The sequence below is a fragment of the Branchiostoma lanceolatum genome, chromosome 1 (assembly GCF_035083965.1).
Source record: "Branchiostoma lanceolatum isolate klBraLanc5 chromosome 1, klBraLanc5.hap2, whole genome shotgun sequence".
Taxonomy (NCBI): Eukaryota; Metazoa; Chordata; class Leptocardii; order Amphioxiformes; family Branchiostomatidae; genus Branchiostoma; species Branchiostoma lanceolatum.
In genome coordinates this window covers 22,293,441-22,311,109 of record NC_089722.1, presented here as the reverse complement: position 1 = coordinate 22,311,109, position 17,669 = coordinate 22,293,441, and the positions used below count along the sequence as shown (strand labels likewise).

Here is a 17,669-nt window from a genome sequence, read left to right as displayed (position 1 = left end):
AGCTGGGACAGAGAGCTCAGTGACGTCATACAACCACCTACACACTAGTCTCTAGTTTCAAGATGGCCCTCAGGTGAAAAGCAACAGGAGAACTCCCTTGTCGCCTTTCTGTGGCTTAGATCAGGTCAGTCGTTCACATCTTGTGTGGTTTGATGATATTCTCCAGTTCTTTGATGTGTGAGCTGATAGACTGCAGAAGATGTGATATCTCCCCTGGCTAATTTTATAATAGAAACGCCGACTATTTGAAGAGTGTGCGTGCCCGGCCGTGTAGTTGTGTGCAAGACTTCAAAATTGAGTCTGAGAAAAACAAATATATTCTTCTACTTGTCGGCAGAGACCGAAGCGTTGCTAAGGATGTGTCTCATCCTCAATCACGGAAGAAAAGGCAATTATTGCCATGAATGGTAGACAGAGCTGTGTTTGGTCAGTTTCAGCGTTTGAAGTAGGGGAGCCAAACATATTCGCTATGTTTGTAAGCAGAAGTCATAGCCTATAGTCATGATCATGGAGTTTAAATATTTGCATAGTCAGTTGAAGACCATCTGTTACTGAATTTTCTGTTTGGAACACAGAGTGCATCTTGGGGCAGCGCAAAAACGATAGCAATGTGGCAGTTTTATGATAAAGTGAAAGTATCTAGTATCTACCTTGGAAAAAAGTAGCCACTGTGATGAACTGAACATCACACGTTTCATCCAGCACCAAGGACTTAGGTGTTAGTGAAGTGATTGCAACTAAAACATCCTTGTAGTGTTACACAGGTGTTTTGTGCTTTTGAGTTGTAAACTAACTGAAAGTAAACTGAATGATTTGAAGCATCTCTCCTAAGGCGTTCCCTTTACTTTGTCTTGATGGAAATGTCCGTAAGTTATATTATGTAATGCCTGGGCCGCAAAAAGTGTTCAATGCGGGTGTTCCGGACAGAATCAATAACTTTGGGTTATCATACAGGCTTCCATAGAATATTTAGAATGCATTTCGAGTGCACTGAGCGCGCCGCTGGATTCTTTCGTTGGAATGTACAACTGTTAGTGTTACAAATGTCTGTAACTGAGTGTAAGTTATATTATGTGCACCTCGTTTCGTCTCACGATTTTGAGTTTTTTACTTGATTCTTGGATGTTGCAACAGGATTCGGACCATGCCTAGCGAACTGGTACCCCCTGTTACCATAAAGCAGTGGTTACCTGTAGCTGATAATATTGCCCTGGCACACAAGCACTTCTGAGAGATTGCAGATAAATACTAAACTTGCAACTTTGTAGATGGCAAAAGAAACTGCTCCCTTATTGTGAAGGTAAATCTAGCCATCAATTCGAGGAGGTAGAAAGAGATTTGAAATTACCCTCCAAGCAGAGCTTATCATATGGTATATGCCCACCTTTTTGTTCTTTGGGAGTGCTGACAAAAAACGGGACATATGAATTATGATAAGAAGGTCACAATTTTCCTCAACAACCACTGCTTGGAGAGTAACCTCTACTTGGAGAGTAATTTGAAATGCCAAAGGGTACAGTGTCACAAAGGCTCTAATGGGCTGGGTGGCCTGTAGGTGTAACCATGGTTACAGCAACAAAATGACAATAGCCATGGAGACCAGTAGCTCCTAATGGCAACCTGTTTTTACAAGGCCTTGTGTTGTTTACACAAAATTGTTGGAATTTTTCAATGCAATACTGATGCCCGAGGATGATTGATTGGCCTTTCACACTGTGTACTATCTACTGAATGTGATAACACACATTTGAATAGACTGTTAATCATCTTCTTTAATATCTTTGCAGGCAGAAATATGGAGCATGTGAAGATCTACACTTAGAGAACAACATACAAGCTCTTCTATAGGGATTGTGCCCAAAAGTCTTTCTTTCTTGACTTCTTAACGTCCAACAGTTGTAAACATGGGTGCTGTGGTGATTAAGGCAGACAATATGCCGCCTGAGTTTATGTCCGGCAGTCGTTCCAATGGGTTTTCCTACGCGGGCCGCTCGGCCACCCCGCGATCCGGCGCTCACTCCGGCACGTCAGCATCAAACCAGCGACCTGGCAGCAGGAGTGCGGAGGATGCGTCCTCAGGGAGATGCGAAAATTGTACGCTTAACTTCACAACGACCAGAAAAAAGGTACAATTTTTCTCCCATGTTTAGTTTCTGTAAATACTACCGGTAGTATGAGACAGAATTAGATTTGTACATGCATTTTAATATACATTGTATATCAAATTACATTGTACATGTATCAGTACCTATTACTCAGTATTAGGGAATGAGTTTTGGAGATTGATCAATTTTGATAAGAAAATTTTCATGACCAAAACACTTTTGCTTTCAAATTCAATGCAGCACTTTTGGCTGGTGAAATTTGTGAACATTATTGATCATGCTTTGCACAAATAACAAAGTTCTTTGAAGTGAACAAACTTCTTGCCAGAGAACTTCCTTCATTGGCCCAGTCTCTAAGTTTCTCATATGTCACTTTACCTATACGAACACTTTTACTTTCACTTTGAAGATTATTCAGTTGTTCACTGTAGATTTATCACGTCAATGCAATCAGATACTCTGTGTCTTACCCACTACTACCTACCCTGGAATCCAGAGCATATGTACCGGCCCGCGCTCCGATTTACCCGGGCCTACCCTTCCGCTCCCCCGAAGATCTACCCCGCCCCACAATCCGCTAGCCACCCAAACTCCGCAGCCGGAACAAAGAGAGCGGATCTTGTTTGGCTAGTGGGAAGTGGGGCAGGGTGCGTTGTCGGGCCAGCGGGAGGGTAGGTCCCGAGGAAGCTCCGGGCACGGGCCGGTGTAGGTCCACGCTCGGTATAATTGCTCTGGATACCAGGGTAACTACTATCAGTATAAAGGGGGACTCTTCTACTGGTATTCAGTAGAACCTCCTTTACTACCGTACTGCTGTATAGTTTCAGCCCAGGCCTCGAAATTAACTTTTTTCCCTATTGTCCCTGAATCGTCCCGAAAGTGGATTTCAACTGTCCCGAAAGTGTCCCGAAGTGTACCAACCAGGGCCAAAGATGTGAACTTAGTGGGGGTTCTGGATTAAGTTCCAGAGGTTCATGTTCAGTTTAGAACCTATACTCAAGTCTGAACCTGAACTCAAGCCATGGCATATGTGTGTTAGAAATATTTTTTTTTTTTCAGTTGCATACAAAATTGCATGTTGGCAAACATTTTGCATGCAAAATATAATACATGCAAAATTATATACAGTCAGTAGTAAACACAAAAGCCCTCAAACAGTGAAGAATTCCAACATACAATATACAAGTTTTTAAGAAATCAATACCTTTTTCTAATTTAGTAAAATTTCTAATATGGCAAAAATAACAAAGAAGTACTTAATTTTGCCCCAAGAAAGAATTAAGCACGATGCTGGATTTAATCTATCATATTATCGGACAATATCGGCCCTCTATCGACATTTGAAACTGCAGTTTCACAAATTCTCGTTAGAGGGCGTTGTGTCGTTCTCGCGTGTTATTGCGAGATTTAGCGAGAGTTCGCTAAAAATTTCAAGATGGCCGGTGTTTATTTCTATTCTTCGCCAAATGGCCGAAATCGCGGGAGTTTTTATTGCTTTTTTGGTGTTTTTAGGCACAACTTAACAGGTTGACTACGGATGGAACTATTTGATAAACATTTCCCAATGGAAATGGGAACATCTTTACCGCAAAATCTTCCGCTGAATCGAGTTCCTCCATGACGGGGACTGACTCAGAATTTTCTGATTGTCCCGAAATAGTCCCGAAACGTAAGTTGAATTGTCCCGAACCCAAATTCTACTGTCCTCGGGACACGGGACATGGTTAATTTCGATGCCTGCAGCCGGTAATCTCCAAGCAGATCTATCGGTGGCAATGACAGTATCCAAAGGGCAAAAGGATACTGCCCCTGGATACTGTAAATGCAGAAATGTTTGCGGTGGTTTTATGTTCGCGTTTTTCATGGTAAGCTTTTCACAGCGAACTTAAAACCACCGTGAAAGTTTTTGCCCTCCTACCCGCTTGACCTTGTTTACTATTGTCTCAAATGCGAACTTAAAACCACCACGAACACTCCATTTTCCCAATAAAAATCATGCGAACTTAAATGTATTTAATATTAAAGTACTGTAATTACCATCGATAGCTCTGCTTGGAGATTATCAGCCGTGAACTTGAATTACTGTGATTGTCTTCTTACCCTTCCTACATAACAGCAATATTAAGTCCCCGGAAACTTTTAACAGTGGTGATGACATACAGCATGCTCCATTGACAGTGCCTGACCCCAGCTGATGGGAGCAGCTATCTTTAGGTCGTTCCCAAGGGAGATCAAATGTTCACCCTTCCCATGATGCTTCATAGGAGTGTTTTGCATGTTTGGCTGCTGTCATGTGGTTTCAAATAAGCTCTGAATAATTCAACAGGCTGGTACATGGGGTCAGCAAGTTGGTTAGAGGGAGGGGAGGGGAGGGGTAAAAATAATGTGCAAGGTCGAAATCTATTCTTTTAAAGTCATCAGAGGTATATGTTTAGGAGCAAAAGGGTCTGTATTTCGGATTTTGAAAAAAATAAACAGGCATGAAAAAGGAAAGGAAAATCTGTATTAGACATCATTGGCCACCCCTTGGTAGAATTTGGGTTTCTCCCAACTCTGTCAATAGAATTGGAATGTACCACTTGTGAAACCTAGTGGGTAAAGTATGACTTCGCACTTTTTGGTGCACTCAAAGCTATCTAAACAGTGTTTTCATTATGTAAGTGAGAATGTTTATTGTAGAAATTGTATGCCAGAGCAATTGCTGGGCTTAAGCAAATTTGCAGCGTAAATGGAATTACCAACACGAAACTGTGCCCCCCCTTGCCGTACACCAGTATGGTCTATACTGCCCATTGCCATTGTGGTCCAAAGTACAAGCTAGATGTTGTAACCTGCGAAAGAGACAAACAGTGAAAAATATGAGACAGAATGCCATGTTCAAATTGTGATCGTAGCTTCCATATTCTAAGAAGAAAGGTAAGAGCGGCTTTGTTTTCCTTGTTGACAGATAATCAGCTTCCAAGATCATGTGCTTGAGGAAGAAGAAGTTGTGTTAGAATCCTTTTGTGTTACCAACAGTTAGAATTTACCAGCAAGTACTAGCAGTAAGGAAGTTACATATTAATTATTTATCTTTCTCTGTATGATGTAATGCATCGAGTACCTGTTCAAAGTTTGCCACTCATTGAGTCGAGCATGAAAACAAAAACACCCATGTGTTGACATCTGGTACAACACACGCCTGGCCTTCATATAACATACGCATGATTTTATGACTGAAGATAGCTTTGTATACATATATTTACATGTATGTGCGGCCAAGATTCCTTTGGGAGTTGTGGCTATGTAATATTATGGGTTTTGTCATTAAAATGGTTAGGTGTGTCTGTCCTATTTATACATCTGATGATTGTAGCCGCATAGATCCTGGAAACGTCATGTGTCATGTTATGTTCATCACACTTGGGCCTTATCAATGCAAATCATTGCTTATCAACCTAGTCTTGCCTAAGAATTTGTGCTTCAAGTATCATTTTTATTCTAAAGTTACGTAGTATTCGGCAATTTCTTGTGAGTTGTGATTCTCCAGTTGTTTTCCTGTGTATGTATAAATAGATTGGACAACTTGAGAGTTTGGTTCAATGTTTCACAAGCACTCGAAAACTACATTTACACAAATCACTAATGGTCACTTTGGCACCAGTCCAGTGGAGGTTTTACTCAGTCAGTGAAGCACAGTGACCTTTGTAGTGTCAGTTACTTAGGTAATACTTTCCTTTCCACACCCTGACCTGCATAATGGTTTACCGTTGAGGATTTAGGCCTTACCTAAGTAAATAGGTACCTAGTATATATTGACAAGCTTCGAATTCAGGACTGACTCAGCATTATTCTAGAAATAGGAAGCATAGTGCCAGGGTTAGTTCAGGGTGGGTTCATATTTAGTTTATAGCACAATTGCAACAGTTTGGTTTAAGCGCCACTTACTCACCAGTCTAACTGGTCCAGACCTTTAGTTTTAGCCTGTGTGGTGAGTATGTTGGGTTTTTGCGCTGGCGGCCCAGGTTCAGTTGCATCTTGGTTGGGGCTGCACCTGTCTTTCAGAAGGGACCTAGCTAGAGAGGTGCCTCGAGCACCATTCAAAGGAAGCAACCCCTCCCTGTAAAAAGATACCCTGTTAGTTAGTGTTACAGAAACACTAAGGGAACTTGCTGACCTTTGTGCCCTACAAGGTGAACAACAACAATATCAATGTTTAGTAAAGCCTAATTCACCATGACGACTGAGGTCAGTCACATGATATACATGCCATGGTTTTGTCTACATATGTCAATAGAAACACATGAAGCTGAAAGTTTGTTTTAGACCAGTTTTCCATGTGTACATTCTGAGAAAGGTGTGAATTATGTCACTGCCACTGTCGAAATATTTGTAACAGACGAGGAAAGTATCTTAGAATATTTATGTCAAGGGTACTAATATGATAACTACATGTACTAAAGACAATGATGATCTAATGGTAGAGATCCCGAATTCTCAATCTGAGTCTTAAGTGTTTAAGGACCACAGGAAGAATAGCTACACATTGAAAGCTAATTGTGGATCTGAATAAAGTCAAAGTCAAAGTGTAAATTTAAAGATATTTCCTTAAAATACAGTCAGAACTTGTAAACTTCATTTCCTGTCACATTCCTGGCATCCTGATCTGTTAACCAGAGACTCTGAATGAGTCTGATCGGGATCTCTACTGGAAGAAAAGCCGACATTACCAGATTGCAATCTTTTATCCTACATATGTACAGAAATGCACTGAATTCTTATGCTGAGGCCACATGACCACAGTGACAGATGGTCTTGCTGTAGATCATGCTGTCTTTGTAAAGGATGTCGCTTGCTAATCGTGTGTCTTGCCAGCCTCCATTATTGACAAATCCCCTACTTACCTGAATGGCAGCCTTTTCTTTTGTTGGTTTAAGCAGGGCAGGTCATAAAATATTAAAAGCTGGATGACCTCATAATGAACTTATCAGACAAAGTAGTATCAGGCTGATGGCCTGAAAGCTTTCACAGCCACACCCTAATCTAATATAGAAAAACAAAAGTTTGAATATACAGAATAAGATTTAGTTGTTGCTCATCCAAAATACAGGTGCACATACCCTTTGGATTTCCCCATTAGTGATTACTATCAATAAAGTAAATCCACCAAAATGAAAACAAGTCTTTAGTACTAGTAGATGTCTCTCAAGAAAAATGTCCAGACATGTAATGATGTACAAAATGACTAATTAACTTGTGGACTGCTAAGTATCTAATCATCTAAGTACATCCAAGTATCTAATACCAGCTTAGAAAAGAACAAGAAAAAGTCCTCAAGTACCAGAGTTATAAACTCATGATTTATGTGTTCAAAAATTGTCTTTTTTCCTTGAACAATTTAGTAATTATAGAGCGGAACTCATTACCACTAAGTATAGTAGAGGCACTCTCACTAGATAGCTTTAAACGATGCTTGAAGGTAGATTTGATAGGTGTGACAGGTTGTTTAGTGTAATCAATATAACTATGCTACACTGAAGGTCTGTTATAGGGGCTGTACAGATACAGATACTAACCTGTCTGTCCCGTGTTCCAGCACAAATGTTTCCAGTGCCACAGCCTCTACTGCGACAACTGCCTGCTCAATGAGGCGGACAGAACACGAGACCGCCGGCGGTGCAACCGCTGTCGGGTCTTCTCCCTCGACCCGATGCAGCGTAGCGAACTCCGTCGTCTGCGTGTGAAGGATCTGCGTCAGTTCTTGACCACGAAACACATTCCGTCCGACATGTGCACAGAGAAGGACGAGCTGGTTGAGTTGATCATGAGACATTCGGCCAATGAGACAACAAGAAGAACAGCGGAGGAACAGAGGGCTCAGGCAGAGGTCTGGTAGTAGTAATTTTACTGTTTAAAAAAAATGTTAATCCGTTGGTTGATTTTAGTTGTTTTATTGTCGTATTCTTTTGATTTGGATGGTCTTGTTGCAATGAAATGTATGATGGTTGTTTGCTTCATGCTGCGGCATTTTTTTTGAGGGGGGGGGGGTATTTTTGCAGAGCTCTCCCAAATTCATCATACACACAGTAGTAATGATTTGGAGGTGCATATTTGTGGTGTCTAAACACAAATATGCATCTCCAAGGTATTACTACGGTACTTCAGAATTGTTTTAAATGCAAATTTAAAACACAGTGAAACCTTCTTCCCCTTCTAATGCGAAATTAAGTCCCTGCTGAAATAGATGAAATTACATTATAACTACATGTACTTTCCCAACAGACACGCAGAAGAGCTGCCGAGGAAGCCACGCCTGGTGACAACAGTAACTTCAGCTCATCCGCGTTCTCATCACACACGTCCACTACATACACATCAGGAACACCCGGGGTGGGGGAGCAGCTCACAGAGACCCTCCGGCGGCTACAGGAGGAAGTGCAGCGACATGTGTTCTCAGAGAGAGAAGACAGCGAACCAAGTAGTGCTACTTCAAATGAAGAAGCTCCAGTAAGTCAAGAATCACAAACGCTGTCTCTGGTTGTTGTTCAATAGTTGACTAGTGAGACTTTGTTTTCGGTCTGCTTTATGTTTGTTTGGGTTGGTATGTGTTCTTAGTCATTTGAATACACTATACACTGTCATTAGAGTGGCAAGAAGTTAGTGACTGGGAAGATGACTGCAAAGATTCTCGGAGTGGCAGGAAATAAAGATCAGAGGTGGTAGACCATTAATCAGATATGAAAGTACTGGCCATTGGGGTCAATGGAAGTGGCTAATGATTCATGGAAAGGTATTCTTTTTGGATGTTTTCCATATGCCAATCATGGTCACTTTAGAGTGACAGGAAGTGATCAATGGACACATATAATAGTAGTCATGATTAAGGAACTACAATTAAACAAGACTTATGAAAAACTCTAAAGATTTCACACAGTTGTGAGATCTTGAAACTCTTGCTTGCTTTGTTATGAAGAAGTGTAGTCTCCACCATTTTAATATTATTCTGTTCTTGTTCACGTGAACAGCCCAGCCAGCCAAAGAGACGTACTTCTCTAACGGACCTCAGTAATGCAGACGAGGTGGAAGATCTGACAGTCAGACAGCTGAAGGAATTACTGTCGGCAAACTTTGTAGACTACAAAGGCTGTGTGGAGAAGGAGGAGCTAGTGGAGAGGGTGAAGAGACTGTACAAGTCCAGACAGAACATCCCAACAGACACCACAGAGGGTAAGGGATCTGGAATGGGCATTGCTTTTCTGTTATGGTCTGAAAAACTTTTAAATCTTATGAGTTGGCATTGTTGTAAGGTTTATATCAGTGCTGTTTCAGCTAATTTCATCAGTGAAATGTTAAAGAGATGTTTGGTTTAAGGAGTCTAACTGCTGTACATAATACAAACAATAAATCAAGCAACTGCATGAATTCTCTAAACAGTCAGATGTTTCAGATAGCATCAACAGTCTTTCGTCATGATCAGTGACTGAAGAATGATAGTGAATGCTATCTGAACTGTCTGACTCTTTAGAAAATTCATCCTGTTTGATTTGTTTCATATTATGTAACATTTTCTGTGGATGTCCAACCTTCATTGATGAATCTAACTGACCAATAATTTTAAGTCTAAACTTCAGTTTGCTGACTGTTTCAGGTGAGGGAATGGACGGTGATAGTTCTGTCCCTGAAGACACTCTGTGTAAAATCTGCATGGACGCCGCCATAGACTGCGTACTTCTGGAGTGCGGACACATGGTCACCTGTACCAAGTGCGGACGACAGATGAACGAATGTCCCATCTGTCGCCAGTACGTGGTCCGGGCCGTTCACGTCTTCAAGTCATGACCTCCAGTCGTTGCTTGACCTTGAATGGAAAGGTCTCCTGCCATGTTTTATTTCCAATTTGCAGTGATACACTGAACCTGTTATAAACTATAGTAGTTTGCAGTGTTAGACTGACCTGTTGTAAACTATACTAATGGTGTGAATTCCTTGCACAATCATGTTACAGGGTAAAAATCATGACTCAAACCTTGTAAATTGTATTTTGTATGTAATATGAGCTTTGTAACTTTGTAACATCAAAGTAACTTTTTCTTTGTGTATGTTGTTAAGTGTGTCCAAGAAATGTCAAAGTATCTTTTTCTTTGTGTATGTTGTTAAATGTGTCCAAGATATGTCAAAATAAAGAATTGTTAAAAGTAGATTCCTGTGCTCAGACACAGTGAGTTTTAGCAAATGTAACAGGAATTTGAGACCTATTTCGAGATAAACACTTTTAATATCACTACATATAATGTGTAATGAAGTAAGCTTTCTATCACATTTGTATGTGACAAGTGATTTGTTATTATTTTAAGTGCAAATTCTAATCTATGAATATGCAAATGAAATATTTCTGTGCTATCAACTGTTAGATTTTAATGTCACCTAAATGGCTACTGGTATTGCCTTAAATGTGTAACTGTAAGAAAATAATTAATCCCAAAGAACTTTCACTGGTTCACTTTATTAAGATCTGCTTACATGCTGTTGTTGCCATAGCAATGAGCTGTCAGTCACATGATTGGTCAAACCTAGGTGTGGCCTGATTGGTCAGTGGTGATTCAAATTATGCTGCAAACATGTTTGTGCCTTGATGAAGAAGACTGTTACATGTGGTGTATGCCAGCACTATGGTGGTATGTACAAAGTGTTTTTAACTGTGTTTTATCTCCAAAGACATGGCTGTTGATGTATTTCAGCTTTTGTATGTAAAAAGTCTGTAAAGAAGCTGACAATTCATCTGATAAGGGGATATTTGATTTATTGAAAAGCCAAAGTTTGAAAGTCTCTTTGTAACCAGTGCACTACTGTAAACCAACAGTATCATATTGATAGTAACAGTGTTACTGAAGAAGAATCTTAAAATTAACAAGTAGATATAGGAAAAAGAGGTCACAGAGTGTAAAACTTTCATAGAAATAATCAATATTGTTACAAGAACATTTTTAGCAAAGAGCAAATTTTTATTTTCCAAAAGTGAATACCAAAGTATTCCATTGCCTGTCATATGCATAATTTTATTCCTTGTACCCAAAGTGCCTTGATATACTTCACAGTGTATGTTGCTGTAACTCTGAAAAGCACAGTCAGGTGATGCAAATTTTTAAAAAGGCTGTACATAAGTACGTTTAAAGCAAATACGTCCAGTGACGGGTAAGGTTTGGGCCCTCCTGTGCTCATCTAGGCTTCGCTAAGGTACAGTACAGTAAGAGAATACTAGGAGAAGGTCACTCACGAAACTAGTATATGGTAATAACAACACCGTACTGGTGTCTTGCAGTGTCTCTTACTACTAATGTAGAAATGACCTTTGCATACCAACACACTTTGTGATTTCTTTCAAATTCCATTCATAGACTTGTTATTTAATGACTTTTCCTTTACATGTCTGATGTATGTTACTTGCCATCTATAAATTCTCCTTCAATGTCTCTGAACATCTTTTATTGATTGGGCATTCATCTAAATTTAATTGTTTGACACAAAGACTTGATTTATAATGTACAAAGATCAGTTGTCTTAAGAAATACATATAAACTCATATGTATATGTGGATGACACAGGGATAGATTTGATTGATGATGGTGAGATATTTTTAACCATCGAGTTACATGTAAGGAAACAAGGATATGCAAAATCGAGCTGGGTAGACATTCTCCTTCGTGTAGACCTAGGGGAAAAAATGCTGTGTTTCCAGTTACCCGACAGACCCTAGCTAAAACCTGCTGACCCTGGCCTTTTTTTTTTCGACCTCTAGCAAGGGACATAAAATTTTCGATCTGACATCTGAGTGATGAAAATTCAAAATAGAAACCGTGTAGTCATGAAAATGTTCTTACAGATTTCCTATGTTCCACACTCTCTTAACAGATTAAGGCTTTGAACAGTTGATGTAGAAATGTGTAGTACACATCGTACTTCTTTGAACAACACCATGTTTAAGATACCTGTGTCCTGAGCATTCCAGTTTTACATTGTTCAACTGTTTGTTGGAGCACTTTGGCCCAAATCGTTTGAAAACTGTAGAGAATCCCTACCTACCTTCCTTGGTTTTTCAGGACTGTGACCAGAAACACAGCAATTCCTTTCTTCGGCTTTACATAAGTTTCCTACAAATGTGCCTCAGTAGGTCACATGCTTAATAGTTCTGTGGTTTTTGCTGATGTTGTGCATATTTTGCGTGACTTTGTGAACTGACTAGAGGAGCTTCTTGCCCTTAATACTAATCGTTGTACATGTTGTACCTCGTTCTTGTACAGTACCTCGTACATGATTACTGGTGGGTCTCTAATTATGATGGTTTGAAATGTTTCAAGTGTTACATAAAGAATTCCAAGCGAAGTCACGAAAGCTTGTCGTTGCACTTTATTTTCACACATACATTGAATTGATATGAAACACACAATACGATTGCACATACATGTATTCAAGCTGATACCTGGTCTTGTTTGTTTTGCATACTTGTAATAACTAAGGGTAGTTATTGCAAATTACTTTTGATCATTGACAGGACAACTATGATCAGTTCTATATTTGGTAGTCAAACAATCTATAGATGACATGCATTTTGCATGTTTAAACTTCTAGAAAAACAATTTCAATTGTTAAACCGTTGGAAAATCTTCAGTTTTAGTAATAATTTGATTGTCCTTACAGTAGCTTTGGTACCCGTTAATCATAAAGATTAGAAAAGTAACAGCAGCAAAATCAGTTCTCACAAAATTGTTGACCGTCGGATTTGGTGTAAATGTTACTCTTCACTTTTATGTCCTCCAAATCAAATGTTGTCCCAAATGCTAAGATCAGCACAAGGTCTGCTCAGCACCTACACCCCACGTTGGGAATACAGTTTTCCCCCTTAGTGCAGCACTCGAACTTTCCTGGCAGGTAGTCGCACTGTTTCTCATGGGCGGGACAGTTGGAGGAGTCCACCATGGCCTTCTGAAGTATGAAGTACACATTGATGAAGTTACTTGTGCACAGAAGTACATATTATTGTCTCGTCTTGTTATTGGCTTGGGTGGCAACTAGCAAATAGGCGTTTTCCGTCTGTTTTGCCAACCATTTCATTCAATATCAATTGGAAATCCCAATAGAAAGCAAAAAGTGTACCACTGTGTACCAATACGAAGAGTCATCCTCTGATTCACAAGGGGATTGAGATTTTGAAGAGTAAGGGCCCGGGCACATTCGATTACTAGATCGCAAATGGAGGACATTCTTGCGATAGTTGTGTACGTGTCTTACAAAATTGATCTGTCTTGTTACAGTAAAGGATGTCTTAGATCATTGTCGGCGGTTGCTTCTGTCACTCACATAATTCCACGACATCAAAATCGTACGACGACCAACGACCGGAATGTGTCCTCGTCTGAACAGTGCCTGGTAGAACGATACTTTAATCACACTTTCCTTTCAATGGACCTCTTTGCTACTTGTTTGTTAGTATTAAAGCATGTCGGGACTCACCTTCACAGAGACGCCGCTGTGCAGCAGAGAGTCGATGATCTGCTTCCACTGAGCCACTGTCCAGTTCGGGCTGGCGTTGACAGGAACTCCGTTCAACAGGTACCAAGGAGTCCCGGCCACTCCACCTAATAACGCGTGGTATACATCAGTTAACTCAAGGATTTTAAACCTCCTTGTTTAACTAAAAGGCGATTTTGTGGAGGTAGTGAAAGTGGTTCCACGTAGATGTCAACTAGGTTGGGGGTCTCACAAAATTGAAAAGAGAGCAAACTTTTAAAATTGTCTACTTTCAAAGTAGACAATATCAAATAATCTTCAATAGGGATATGATCGATACGCCGCGTCTCATGAATCTCGGAAATGAATATATAACTGATCTCTGTACTTTATACATCAAGTCTTTGTGCCAAACAATTAAATATAGAAGAATGCCCAATCAATAAAAGATGTTCAGAGACATTGAAGGAAAATTTATAGGAGATCGCAAGTAACCTACATCAGACACGTAAAACGAAATGTGATTAAATAGCAAAAGTCTATGAATGGAATTTGAAAGAAATCACAAAGTGTGTTGGTATGCAAAGGTCATTTCTACATTTAATTTAGTACATGTAATACTCACGGATGCATCCATACTTCCAGGCGACTCTTGCGTCCTCGTACACCATGTGTTCCATACTGTTCACTTGTGAAGTAAAGTTTTTAGAAGAGATACCCACAGACTCGGCGACCATGGCCAGCTTGCTGCACGAATAAAAATGAGTAGAATTACATTCACCCTGAAAAATAATAATGTTTTGGGAAAGTTCTGAGAAACCAGAATACGAATCACCTTGTCTTTTTGTTTTACAAGAGGAAGAGAGAGTCTGTGTGAGAGAGAGACTGATGACGAGAGACCGCGAGAGAGCGAGAGAGAGAGAGAGAGAGAGAGAGAGAGAGAGAGAGAGAGAGAGAGAGAGAGAGAGAGAGAGAGAGAGAGAGAGAGAGAGAGAGAGAGAGAGAGAGAGAGAGAGAGAGACAAATAAAGAAACTTCTAACTTTTTGGAATATTGCAGCTGTACGTCCATAAAAATCTGGCCCGTATATAAAGGTGTGTGGAAGTGTCTGAGTCGTGTGATGTACAGCAAATGTGAAAACTAACTTGATAATCTGCGTGTCTGACATGTCGTTTGTCTTTGGCATTTTGTAGTCGTCTTGCTGCTCAAAGATGGCGTCCATCCACTTCCACACCATGTCAGATCCCCCCTCAGCAGCAACAAACACTCCCTATGAGTAGACAAGTCTGGGTTACAAAACATTGGATACCGCTAAAGTATACCCTGACAGAACTGTTACAGAGTATAGTTATGTTCTGTATCATACTAGACTATACTTGGTCCTTTACGCAACAACAGCAACGCCGGCCACGGAAGGACTAGTCACTGAGATGATTATTACAGGATGAAACTGCACTGCAAAGAAACTCTCAATCAAAAGTTATAGAAAGGGTGTAACGCTGTTGTGATAGGGCAGAGGATAATGGTTTTTCATAAGAAATTTCCCCAGCTTTTTCCCACTGTAGATAAACAGTAACAAACTAAGCCTTTCTATCAATACACTGAGTGCCAGCAAGGCGACGATCGCGAGGCAAGAAGATCAAGTATACATTTTATCTCAAACTGCCCCTTCAATGATCAGGAAAGAAAAGAGCTTTTTAAAAAAGCCACCAAAACTTACCACAATTTCCAAACGTTTACTGACAAATAAAACTCTATTATTAGTATCCTCCAAGTAGAGGTTTCGGTACGCGGTCGAGAGGGCTTGGATAATAAGATTAAGAAGATGGGCGTCGATTGGCTGGACTGACCTGAGCAGCGATGAAGGCAGTCCTGTGGTAGGGCAGCGGGAACAGGTGCGCCGTGAACCGGAGAGTGCTGCTCCCGTACTCCTTTGCCACCTGTTTCATGGTGGGGTAGGCTGCCTTGGAGTCCGGACACATCAGGTCCAGGAAGGCTTCTAGCTGGACGGGTGCGGAGGCCATCCCTCCCGCGTAGGAGAACCCCGGAGGCCGCCGGGGGATAGGAACCTGGATGGGAGAGGATGGCAAGTTTAGTTCTGGTAAGGAGATGAAAAATAGCCTCCTTGGTTTTGGGGTTCTCTATAGAGTCTGTTACCTAGGGAGAGGCGGAATGGAGTTCTTTGGAGAAAGCGTCGCCAAGTTCATTAAGACATTGCGTACAATATGGTCCGCTACAATGTCTTCTGTGTTACCCGAAGTATTCAAACACTGCATTCTTCCAGTCAATACCGGAATGGCTTCATATGAAAATGTACACGAGAACGGATGTTCTTTCTTAGATTCTCGAACAGACCTTCGACACTGAGAACTCCTGCCTCATATAACGTTATGCAACGATGCTTCACACAGTACAGAGTCAGGCACCTTCTTGCGAGCTTTGCAAACTTCAAACGGTCTTTTTCGAGGGCTTACGCTACATATACATATCTCGAAAATTAAAACATTTGAAACGGTCAGGTTATGGATTGGGGTTACGTAAGGTCAAGCACTCCGTCCTCGTGATAATCACACGTTTTTTCTATGTACACCGGTGCACCTTTCTCCAAGACTTTGTAATGACCAGGTAAAGACATTCGATGTAAAGGCCTTAATAGACCTTAAGACGTATCGTTTAAAATTATAATACTGTACGTACTTTGGTTCTATTTTTGTCTAAATAGTTGGTTGAATCGAGATTTCTGATAAAAACATTCCGCTGGTGAAACGTTGAAATGTAAACGTACCTGGGCAGTGCACGCCACAGTTATAGCCAGTATCACAGTTATCCCCAGCATTATGGTGTGTGTTGTGTCACGGATCCCCAGTCTTCTAACAGTCTGTCTCTTCTACAAGAAAACGGAAGGACTCTGCCCGGGTCGTGATCGTCATGTGCTTCGTCACACCTGACCCAGAAAACAAACTCCCACCTGTGTGTGAACTTTGACCCTTTGATGACGTATCTGTTTTCTGCCAAGCCAAGAAAAAAGTTAGCGGCAGGTGTGTGTGTGGCTTGTACGTGTGGCAATCTCAGAATCTAGCGGTTTTCTGTACCTCTTAGATATACATTTTCTGTTGTAATCATATACCCTCACAGGCTCTTGTCATGGACTTGTTTGATAAGTGAAGATTCAATACGCATTTGCAAGATTTCACTGACGTTCCATTCAATAAACTACCCTTTTAGTGGTAGTGATTACCCGTTTGGTGGCCTTTCCAATTTGATTAACAAATGCTAGAAATTTGGTATCTGTATCTGTATCTGTATCTGTATCTATATAGCCGGTATAACCGCCATCAGGCGTAACACACCAGCTTCGCAGGCACGCGGCGCGGCAGCAGCTGGTCATATTACACCGAACGGTCTGTTACACCTAGTCTTTGCATATCTGACTGCAACCGTTCTTTAAAGCTACTTAGTGATGAAGCTCCTACAGTACTTGATGACAACGAGTTCCATTCTACTATGGTTCTCGGGAAATACGAATTAAAAGTATAACGGTATAAAAGAGAAACACGTATACAATAGGAAGTGATAAGATATAATCTTAATAATGAGGATCACGTATATCTAACTATGTACGCATGCAGAAAAGATGAAGAAACACGTTTTTGTGAAGTTATTTTTAATATATTCCCGACGATCCCTATTCATAAAATGTACATCTTTTAGTATACAAAACAGGCCGCTATGGGCTAGATGCGGGATAGTTACAATAAAAGAGATAAATAGTTTGTATACTCAAAAGTGCGATTACTTCTTGAATGCCTTTAGCGTTGTACAAGTTGTTATACAATAGGTTCTCTGCTATATCGGACTATTATAGCGAACGACGTATATGTCCAGGTCAATAATTCAAAATATGTATGTATGTATACTTACAAGTGTAGTATCGTCTTAGGTAAAATCAGGAAATTTTGCGAGCTTCAATTCATCTCAGAGCTAACAACTATCGTCTGAGAGACCGCTTCTGCTCCCTGGCATAACGGCGGTCATTGTTACCTGACAATTACTAACGTTATTACTGACAGAAATAGATGCA

General features: G+C 40.5%; 2 protein-coding genes across 4 annotated transcripts; one reads left to right on the top strand and one right to left on the bottom strand.

The window, feature by feature from the left end:
• Positions 1 to 19: 19 nt before the first annotated feature.
• Positions 20 to 12,473, top strand: LOC136441856 (E3 ubiquitin-protein ligase RNF34-like). 3 transcript variants are annotated; one of them, XM_066438393.1, is made up of 6 exons: positions 20 to 124; positions 1,788 to 2,126; positions 7,681 to 7,971; positions 8,367 to 8,591; positions 9,110 to 9,311; positions 9,733 to 12,473. In XM_066438393.1, exons 2-6 carry the CDS (start codon positions 1,905 to 1,907, stop codon positions 9,921 to 9,923), a joined length of 1,131 nt encoding a protein of 376 aa, XP_066294490.1. In that variant the 5' UTR covers positions 20 to 124; positions 1,788 to 1,904; the 3' UTR covers positions 9,924 to 12,473. The 3 variants fall into 3 exon arrangements, with proteins under 3 accessions (XP_066294490.1, XP_066294496.1, XP_066294504.1); XM_066438399.1 differs by having other exon boundaries at positions 27 to 124; positions 1,897 to 2,126; XM_066438407.1 differs by lacking the exons at positions 20 to 124; positions 1,788 to 2,126 and adding an exon at positions 4,870 to 5,021.
• LOC136441875 (uncharacterized) lies at positions 12,473 to 16,542 on the bottom strand. Its single transcript, XM_066438419.1, has 6 exons — positions 16,374 to 16,542; positions 15,439 to 15,657; positions 14,734 to 14,858; positions 14,215 to 14,336; positions 13,593 to 13,717; positions 12,473 to 13,064 (listed from the first exon to the last, which is right to left on the bottom strand). Exons 1-6 carry the CDS (start codon positions 16,422 to 16,424, stop codon positions 12,942 to 12,944), a joined length of 765 nt encoding a protein of 254 aa, XP_066294516.1. The 5' UTR covers positions 16,425 to 16,542; the 3' UTR covers positions 12,473 to 12,941.
• Positions 16,543 to 17,669: the final 1,127 nt, after the last annotated feature.

Bases quoted from the DNA above. Each gene is read 5' to 3' on its own strand.
- LOC136441856 (XM_066438393.1), top strand. From the start codon at position 1,905: ATGGGTGCTGTGGTGATTAAGGCAGACAATATGCCGCCTGAGTTTATG. The intron at 8,592-9,109 runs GTAAGTCAAGAA...TCACGTGAACAG, and splicing joins CTTCAAATGAAGAAGCTCCA to CCCAGCCAGCCAAAGAGACG. The intron at 9,312-9,732 runs GTAAGGGATCTG...TGACTGTTTCAG, and splicing joins CCCAACAGACACCACAGAGG to GTGAGGGAATGGACGGTGAT.
- LOC136441875 (XM_066438419.1), bottom strand. From the start codon at position 16,424: ATGCTGGGGATAACTGTGATACTGGCTATAACTGTGGCGTGCACTGCC. The intron at 15,658-16,373 runs GTACGTTTACAT...TCTCCCATCCAG, and splicing joins CTGTGGCGTGCACTGCCCAG to GTTCCTATCCCCCGGCGGCC. The intron at 14,337-14,733 runs GTTAGTTTTCAC...TTATTCGTGCAG, and splicing joins TCAGACACGCAGATTATCAA to CAAGCTGGCCATGGTCGCCG.